Source organism: Lolium perenne, chromosome 4 (genome assembly GCF_019359855.2).
Source record: "Lolium perenne isolate Kyuss_39 chromosome 4, Kyuss_2.0, whole genome shotgun sequence".
Lineage (NCBI taxonomy): Eukaryota > Viridiplantae > Streptophyta > Magnoliopsida > Poales > Poaceae > Lolium > Lolium perenne.
The window spans coordinates 293224109-293233193 of record NC_067247.2 but is presented as its reverse complement, the minus strand read 5'-3'; the positions used below and the strand labels follow the sequence as shown (position 1 = coordinate 293233193).

The following is a 9085-nucleotide window of genomic DNA, read 5'->3' as shown; positions in this document are numbered from 1 at the left end:
CTCTAAAATTATTTCCTGGCTCCGCCCCTGCCTTCCACTAGTGACCATCATTTGTGCAAAGAATGGGCACCCTGATGACATCAGTACTGTACACACATTGAACTTGAATCGGGACAGTACACCACAAATTGTATATTAGTTTTTGCATTTTAGTCGATCAATACAATTGACTTTGCAAAATTGACTCTGCATGCATTGTATTTATGAATAGGGACTTTGCATGCATCGTACCTACTACGATCCTCCGCTCCGTGACGTATAGATTTACTCAAAAGTTAATTTTCTCTAAGTTTGACCAATATTATTATAGATAAAAAAATAAACATTTACAATACCAAATTAATATTACTACCCCTGTTCATAAATAGATGTCTTAAATTTATCTGCTAAATATTTTCACAATATACTTGTTTCATGTTGTAGATGTTAATATTTTCTTATTTATATTCAGTCAAACATTGTAAGCTTTAATTTTTAAATAAATTTATAGTCCTTATTCAGTGGAAGCAAGATATATAGTGCAGTTGTTAGCCTACTATAGCGGCATTTTTCTTACCCAATTCTGTAAGCACACAGCTCTGTTAACACTAGGTGCTTGACCGTACGCGCATGTCGGGCACAAAAACATGACTTAAAACTTGTCGGGTCGATGATAAATAGATAGATCCTCTTTAGCCCTTGTTCGATTTCCTTGGGAATAGGAATTGAACAGGATTGACATGCATGGGATTAAATCTTATCCTCAATGTTAAAATTCTCGCTAATCCTCTGTAATTCACTTGGCAAATGGATTAACCGAGCAAGCCTTATGCTATCGGCAGCACAATATTTTAGCAGTGTCTCACATCACACATGTCCAAACAGCTCGCAACCAGTTCCATTTGGAAAAAAAGGGCAGCAATACGAGATGTCGTCGTTAATTACTCAATCCATTTTCTCAAGGTTACTTTTCGGTCGGCACATGGCAGACATGTTCAAGTCACGACTTGGGATGGATCGATCGGCATCCGCCGCGAGTCGCCGCAACCTGGCGCGGCGGTTGTCAACACGTTGGCTCCATCGGCGGCGCTCGGCCACGCAAGGACGGCGACGCATGTGGAGTTACGGGTGAAGGGCCATGTGAGGCTGCCCGGCCGGCCGATCAGTACCAGTGTGTACAGTACTCAACGGGCTAGTCTAATATAATCTAATCATAGGGATGACTTGATGGATCCGCTCGTCGATCTTCTCGGTAGAATTATCAAACGGTGTCGTCCGTACGGTCCGGCATCCGAGGGCCACATGCGTAAGCCGACGCGGTGGTTGACCAAGATCGTGCGACCCAGCCAGCAGATTTTTTTTTTTTTGATAAAGAGAATATATCTATACCTAATACTCCCTCCGTCACGAATTAGATGTCGGAATGCCATTTTTACGAAAACACCCCCGTCGTTCTCCCGACCAGTTTCCGGCCCATCTGCCCCGCACCCTCCTCCTCTTCCTGGCGACGACATCGTCGCTGCCGTCGACGGCGCCTCTCCCTCCTCCGCCCCACGCCCTTTTCCTTGCGCGCGACGTCGCCGCCCTCTCCTTCTCTCTCTCCGCGGGCGCTCTCTCCTTCTATCGCATCGGCGCGTCCACATCCCCCCGTGCCCACCGAGGAGGTCCTAAAAATTGGGATTTTGCTCCCGGTGGCGGTGGCGACGGACTGGCACGGCGGTGGCGACGGCACGGCGGAGATCAAGTGGTGCTAGTGTCTGGCGGAGATCCTATTGCGGTGGCGATGCTCCAATCGGGTGATGGTGCTGCATCCCCCCGAGCTTGAGCTCAAAATGGGGATTTTGCTCGGTGGTGGAGGCACGGCGGAGATCCAGTCGAGGTTGTTGGTGGAGGAGCTCCAATCACCAGCAGTGATGGTGCTTCTTGTGGCGGCGGCGGAGCTCCAATGGCGTGGCAGCGGAGGAGCTCCAATTGGAGGTTCGGTTCTTCAGGTGCGTCTTGTGGCTCTGAGTGTTTTTTGCTTGTGGCTGTAGCGTTCCCTCAAATTGATGGTTTCCATCGATGAACTGTTGCCATACTCACAAGCATGCATACTCATCAGCTTGTAGCTTGCACTATTGTCTGCTCCCTGGGTGTTTTGGAGAACTCATCAGCTGTATGTAACTCTAGCTAAGCAGATCAGACTGTCCTTGCACTCTGCCCACAATTCACTAGCAGCAGCATGGTTGATCTCCTAAAAGTAGAACCAAAATACTGTACTCCTTGTAAGATTACTGATGTTGAGGTTATAGCTCTGGAACTCAACCTTGAAATATGATGCAAACTAGGACTACTGTATGTGTTTATTTTAATCTCTGTTTATCTCTGTTAAACTAGGAGTACTTGTGAAGTGTTGACTCTCTTATAAACTACTCCCTAGTTTACAGTACTCCAACAAGAGCAATGCAGTTAATTCATTGATGTTGAAGGACTATTTTCAGTTAACTAATGCAGTTAATTTAACCAAGAAACTGAAATAAACTACTCCAACAAAAGTACTCCAAGAAAGCACTATTAATTCACTTAGACTATTTTCTGAATCTTGGAACTATACCAAGAAAGCACTATTCTGTCATCTAGGTAAAATCTTGGAGTATTTGTTGTGCTTTGAACTTGTGTCCACCAAGGAAATCAATCTTGTCCAAAAACTCATTGCAAAGATAAATGACTGAACAGCAGGTTAATGGGGCCGCTTTGTTTTTAACCGTGTACAGCCTGAGTACCAACGGCAGGTTAATGGGCTCGGAGGACATGGTGCGGTGGGAAACTGAAATCTAGTGCTAACACCATCCTACCGTGCTACTGTAAATAGCCAATCATAGTATGCTGTCCTCAAACATCAATGCTTCTCTGTAGTCTATCTAATAAGAGTACAAGGTCTAGTAGTCTGTCTATGAACCGTGATGCAGCCTTTGTTTCAACAAAGCACCACATTTGGTGAATCTAATCTTTTGAGACCACATTTTCTTTTTACAGACGTCATGCCCGTCGGTAGCCGTGATGCATTCTGATCCAGGGAAGAGCTTTCGGAAGATGTAGACAAATATGCACCCTTTTGCTTCTTCATATTCGTTTGATGTTCAGTCACTGCAGAAAGGTATTGATTAGTTACTGCAAATGTACTCCTCTTGGTTTCAAGCAGATTATAATTGGAAATAAACCTTACCCAAGTTCTCAAAGGCAAACACATTATGGTCATTAACAGGGTACATCCTCTTGGTAGCACTAGGGACACCACTATTAGCTTCCTGTAACAAACTTGAGAACCATGGAAACATGCCCTGCCTAATATAGAAGAGTAGATATGCTTCTTGGTTTAGTGCACTTGTCTCAGTAATTGAATCAACCTGCAAGTGAAAATATATGTTATAAGGTGAAAATATCCGTGCCATGAAAAAAGAAAGAACAATTAAGTACTAGCACTTACAAGTGAGTCATTCATCAAGTGCCAACTAGTTGGTGAACAACGAATGGTGCACATGTAGTGGCCAAAGTTAGGCAAGCCAGAATGCTTAACAACGCCATACAAATCATATTTTTGGCCCTGATGCATGTTAAAATACAAGAAAAACATCAAAATATGCTTCATCGATAAACCAAGAATGGTGCACATCGAATGGTGCACATGTAGCTCACCTCTTTGTTTGGGTTAGTGTGGAATAGCTGCAAATCAAGTTGTGATGGGTATGCCACATGTTTGTCAATTTTCTCAATGTAACCATCAAGGGTAACTGTGAAGCGCTTTAGTTGAAATGCTACCACATCTGGTGTTGTATCAAGCACAAGCTGTTTGTCCTTACACACTTGGCCATTACAACTTTCACATTTTAGCTTGTTCTCAGCATCACCTAATTGTTCCACCTTAGTAAAAGACTCCAATGCAGCAACAAGGTCATGAACCTGATCGATCTCCAAGCTGATATCAAGAAAGGGCTCAAATGTCTCTGAACAGTGACCGCAATCATGGCATGTCAACTACAGTATATGAAGAGAATTGTATTACTCCAAATAAGCCATAGTAGTTTGAACACAACTAAGCAATAAGAAGTACGGTACATACCAGGCTTTTCAGTCTACCTCCAAACACCTGCTCGACAATACTTTCCCCATCAATTGATTTGGCATCAAGGGTACACTTATACAAATTTTCCAGCAAGCAACTTAATAACTCATGTGCATCCTCTTGTTGTCCTGGTATAAAAGCTGGAGATAATTCTTGTAAATCTTGTTAAGGAATTGACAGTATGTAAAAAATTCACCAAACTTAAATAAAGCAGAGGAAACATATCGTCAATCCAAAGGATACTGCTTAAATTATTTTTGAACCTTGCTGGCACTAAAACAGACCCAGGGCTTTGAATTGATTCTTCCATTTGTGCTTTTAGGGCGCATAAAGAACAGAACCCAATTTCATCATCTACATGGTAAGAGTAGAACATATCATGCAAAGCAAAGCCATTAGGAGAAATCATGCCGTTAGGAGAAACAATACATACATGAGCATGGACTGGAGTGGTCAGTGCAACGAATTTTCTGAAATAGTGGGACAGTATGAGTCATGCATTGAAGAATTGCATTTAGAAAGCACGTGTTGCCCATATTCCGAAGACCAGCTCCCTGCACAAAGGAGTGTTACAAAGTAATAACAAATGAACACTAACATATTACACTAGGAGTACTATGTTACATACCACTAAATGGGGTTTCCTCAATGAAATGGAAACTTCCTTATTTTCCTTTTTATGGGAGTTTCGCTGCTTAATTTTAGGAATGGGCGCTGATTGTTGCTTAGCTTGCACCTGCATTAATTTCGAAAAACAAATTGTATGAGCAACACTAGTTAGATTTGAAATTCAAATTAGTCTATCTGAATCTTTACCTCTGCTGCTTTGATAAGGTCTTTAGTTTTTACAAGTAGCTCCGCCGAGATAGTTAGAGGGATTCCTAGACTACGTTCTGCCTGGAGGCGGTTCTTATTCATGTGAGAGATTTCATAGTCTATCCCTCCTCCATTTTCCATCACCCCAATCATACATGATTGGAGTGTCACGAAGGTTCGAGAGAGTTTGTCGACCTCGTAGTTATTATATTCTTCCTCCACACCTTCTATCAACTCTCGAATATTGTTTGGTGCTCTTGTATCGGTGTGAGACTCCAGAGACCTAAAGAAGCCTAGATCTAGAGCATTTAGGTCCGGACTGTTTGGAGGTTGCTGCAACAACTTGATGTCCAAATCAGTCTGTGCTACGGCCTGTCGGAAACCCTCATCATTAGGGAGGACATGAGGTTTGGCATTGTCCTGCTGGATGAAGATTGTTCTTCCTACATCCTCATCAGGCCACTTGTCCTGGATGGCAGGAATCACTAGCTCGCAGAGATAGTTCCTCATGACATCTCGGGTAACTTTTATGGGTTTTACCTCGATTGTCCCCTTTTCTCTGTTCTTACTTTTTTTAGCAGCTGGAATTTCCTTTACAAATGCCCAAGTTCCAATCTTGCCATCAAACGTGACTATGTCACCTTCACCATACCTCGGCCTAGCAACCGCAGTTAAGAACATCACTTTGGCGATGTTGTTCTTGTTCTTCACTGTGCGCAAGGGTTTAGGTTCTTTGGGGAGCAGGTAGTATGTGTTCTTCACCCTACTCAGAATGAACCATTTCTCATCTATGTGGACCATGTCGTCCATAACCTTGAATGTTGGCTCGGGAGATGGCAAAGAGTTCTCATTGAGCATAGCGAGGCAGAATTTCATTCTCTGGACCTTGTTTGCTTCTGTCAACAACGGCTTCAGGGTGTTAGTGTGTCGATTCAGCTCACCCCACTTAAACCTTCGGTGTAAGGTTGTGCGGTTAACACCTAGGTCCTTCGCTAAAGATCGGATCGTCCTCCTTTTATTAAGTGGGATTGTCGGTACCCTCGAGAGGCCCAAATCTATTCTCTTACGGCCAACATGACCCTTCTTTTGGTTCGAAACATCAACTCTTCGTTTCCCTTCTGCAATCTGATTCTTGCCTAAGTTCCACACCCTTTCGACTGTTCGTATACTTGTGTTGAGCATTTCTGCTATGAGTTGCTTATCCTCTTTCGTAAAACCTCCATCTCTTCTTCTGATTACTTCTAAGGCAAAATAAAGACCATATCTTTCCTCATCTCTCAGTTCTTTGCCTCTGTCCTTCTCCAGCATCATCTCATCACCCTTGCCTCTGTCCTGCTCTAGCATCGTCTCATCACCCTTGCCTCTGTCCTGCTCTAGCATCGTCTCATCACCCTTGCCTCTGTCCTGCTCTAGCATCGTCTCATCACCTTTGCCTCTGTCCTTCACTTGCATCTGTTGTGACGGGCTCAAATTGAGATCAATGACAACATCCTTGCCTCTCTCGTGCACTTGCATCTGATGTGATGGGCTCAAATTGAGATCAATGACAACATTGTGCACTCTATGCTGCTCTAGCATCTGATGTGATGGGCTCAAATTGAGATCAATGATAGCATCCTTGCCTCTTTGTTGCTCTTGCATCTTATCACAATGTACTCTCATCCGAGGGAATCCCAGTCTCATATGGATCAAAGGTTTGGAGAAGATGTCCTCTTGGCGCATTCTGCTGTATCTCCACACATCTTTTGCACTAAGAGGTGCTTTCTTCCTCTTGGAAACAAGCATATATAGTTTGCCGCCGTCAATTTGTTCATTCATATAGCTGTGCAGAGAGAAGATTAAATTTAGTCCACATGAGCATCGAACTCCTTCAAAAATCACAAAAAGAATTGGAACTTACTCATTGGAGAGAATTAATGGATCATCATATTGGAGTCTCGTCTTGTTGTTTATTCTCTTTCTCTTGTTATCTTGTACCCCTCTTGTTCCCTTGACCATATCCTACAAAAATATTCATGCTATAAAGAATACTCCAAAACAAATGCAACAATGCTATAAATAAAATGATTATGCCAAAAAAAGAAAGCATGATCTTGTTTTACTTTTTGGAGCCACAGTATATGAATTTCTGAATTTGTTAAGTGATAGTTACAGTATATGAATTTCTGAATTTGTTAAGTGATAGTTACAGTATATGAATTTCTGAATTTCTGAATTTGTTAAGTGATAGTTACAGTATATGAATTTCTGAATTTGTTAAGTGATAGTTACAGTAAAAGATTTCTGAATTTGCTATCATAGGATCAAGAAAAGGCATTATAAATCTGTAGCAGTATATGATCTTGTTTGCATTTGCTTTTCTATTCCAAACAGGAGTACCAATGTCGGCTGGACATAACCTGGAAGCTATCACATCTGGTGAATACTGAAAATGAAACCATCTCAATCCAATAGGTGAAGATGAAAAGAACTGAAGTGAAATATTGGTGTGGTGTTCTGCAGATTGCCGCGCGTCTTCTGCGGCAGTTACCAATTTTTCATGCAAGGACCAAGGAGCCATCTCCTGGAGCGTTGGCCTGCAGCGCCTTGGCCTCATCTCTGAATCTCTGACCGATCTGGCAGTATGGGTATAGGTAACCAACTGCATTGTTTATTTGCTCTTTCTGATCACATCCGGCCGTCAGGGAGCTTCTCCGCCACTTCCAATTGATTTTCAGATAATATTCTCCTTCAGGGGCTATTCAGCCCTGATTGTTCATTGCCTGGAAGGGCTGCAATCCTACAGAGCTGATTTCAGGAAGCTGGGTGACAGCATTATCACAAGGAGAACTGCTTTCTCTCTTGCAATTTCAGGTGGAGTTTGCAGCATTACCACTTTCAGAAAATGGTGTGCATTTTTGCTGACAAAGTAATGTGTACTTTCAGATAATACAGTAAGGAGTACTTTCAGATAATGGTGTTCATTTCATTGTTGCTGAAACATATGATGAGTACACGGTTATTACAGTATCTCCGGATCTACTAGGATGAAACTCCAAGTTGAGCTCCAACAACTTCAGGATTATGCCAAGAATGTGGTACCTGCACGAGAAGGTGCTGGTCTTCCACATCCACGGCCGCAAGATCGCCCGCCTTCACTCCACCAGCTTCGGGATCTTCCACCTCCACTCCTCGAGCTCCAGTGGCGTCCGTCTGCGAGAGGTCGCCGGCGCGAAGGGTGGGAGGTCGCCAGCCCGCCGGCGTGAGCCTATGAGCTCCACCGGGTGGCCCGCCGGCTCCAGCCAGCGAGGCGTGCGAGACTCCGCCGGCACCAGGCAGCGAGGGGCGAGGGACTCCGCCGGCACCAGGCTGCGAGGGGCGCGGGACTCCGCCGGCACCAAGGTGCGCGGCGCGTGAAGCTCCGGCGGCGGCGCGGAATTTCGGCAGCATCAGGCTGCACGGGGCGGCGTCGGGCGGCGCGATCCGCCGGCGGGAGCCTGCGGCATCGACCGCGGGACTCCGCCGGCACCAAGGTGCGCGGCGCGTGAAGCTCCGGCGGCGGCGCGGAATTTCGGCGGCATCAGGCTGCACGGGGCGGCGTCAGGCGGCGCGATCCGCCGGCGGGAGCTCTGCGGCATCGACCGCGGGAGTCCCCCGCTGCCAGGCTGCACGGGGCGCGGAACTCCGGCGTCGTCACGGGCGTGCGATCCGCCGGCGGGAGCCCGCGCACGCGATCTTGGGAGATACGATTTGGGATTGGATGGTGATGTTTTCGAAATACTAAGGGTTCAATTGCAAAAACTGTTTTACACTAGCCCTGCGACACCTATTACGTGACGGAGGGAGTAATAAAGAAAATAAGGTTTCTTGTTGGTCCGTCTTTTACTACCCTAAATTTTCGTCCAAATTACACTACCTGCCACCGCTAAGTCAAAAAAACGTTTCGTGTCAGCGGTTCATCTATTTCCCGACCTGCACGCCGGCGTCCTCTCGCCCGTACCTATCTCACCTCCCATCATGTAGGGTGTGTTTGGTAGCCTGGGTGAGGTGAGAATCTCTCTTCTCAGCCGAGATTTGCAATCGATCCGGTGTTTGTTAGACCGGTTCTTCACATCCCCACCTTCTCAGCAGATACAGAAAACGCCCCAGAGCCTGGTTGAGGAGCGAAGCCCAAATCGAGCTTCGCTCCTCATCCCGGGCGAGCTCATC

General features: G+C 45.2%; 1 protein-coding gene across 1 annotated transcript; it reads right to left on the bottom strand.

Annotated features, from left to right (window-relative positions):
- Nucleotides 1-2128: 2128 nt before the first annotated feature.
- Nucleotides 2129-6911, bottom strand: LOC127347724 (uncharacterized). Its single transcript, XM_071818192.1, has 8 exons — nt 6798-6911; nt 4898-6719; nt 4710-4817; nt 4079-4153; nt 3655-3993; nt 3185-3434; nt 2993-3105; nt 2129-2212 (listed from the first exon to the last, which is right to left on the bottom strand). The coding sequence occupies exons 1-8, from the start codon at nt 6893-6895 to the stop codon at nt 2129-2131; spliced, it is 2889 nt and encodes a 962-aa protein (XP_071674293.1). The 5' UTR covers nt 6896-6911.
- Between the last annotated feature and the right edge of the window lie 2174 nt (nt 6912-9085).

What these genes read in the sequence shown, in the direction of transcription:
- LOC127347724 (XM_071818192.1), bottom strand. Translation starts at nt 6,895, where the DNA reads ATGGTCAAGGGAACAAGAGGGGTACAAGATAACAAGAGAAAGAGAATA. An exon ending in ACCTTATCAAAGCAGCAGAG is followed by an intron (nt 4,818 to 4,897) that starts GTAAAGATTCAG and finishes AAATTAATGCAG; the next exon opens with GTGCAAGCTAAGCAACAATC. An exon ending in GTTTGCCTTTGAGAACTTGG is followed by an intron (nt 3,106 to 3,184) that starts GTAAGGTTTATT and finishes ACCTTTCTGCAG; the next exon opens with TGACTGAACATCAAACGAAT.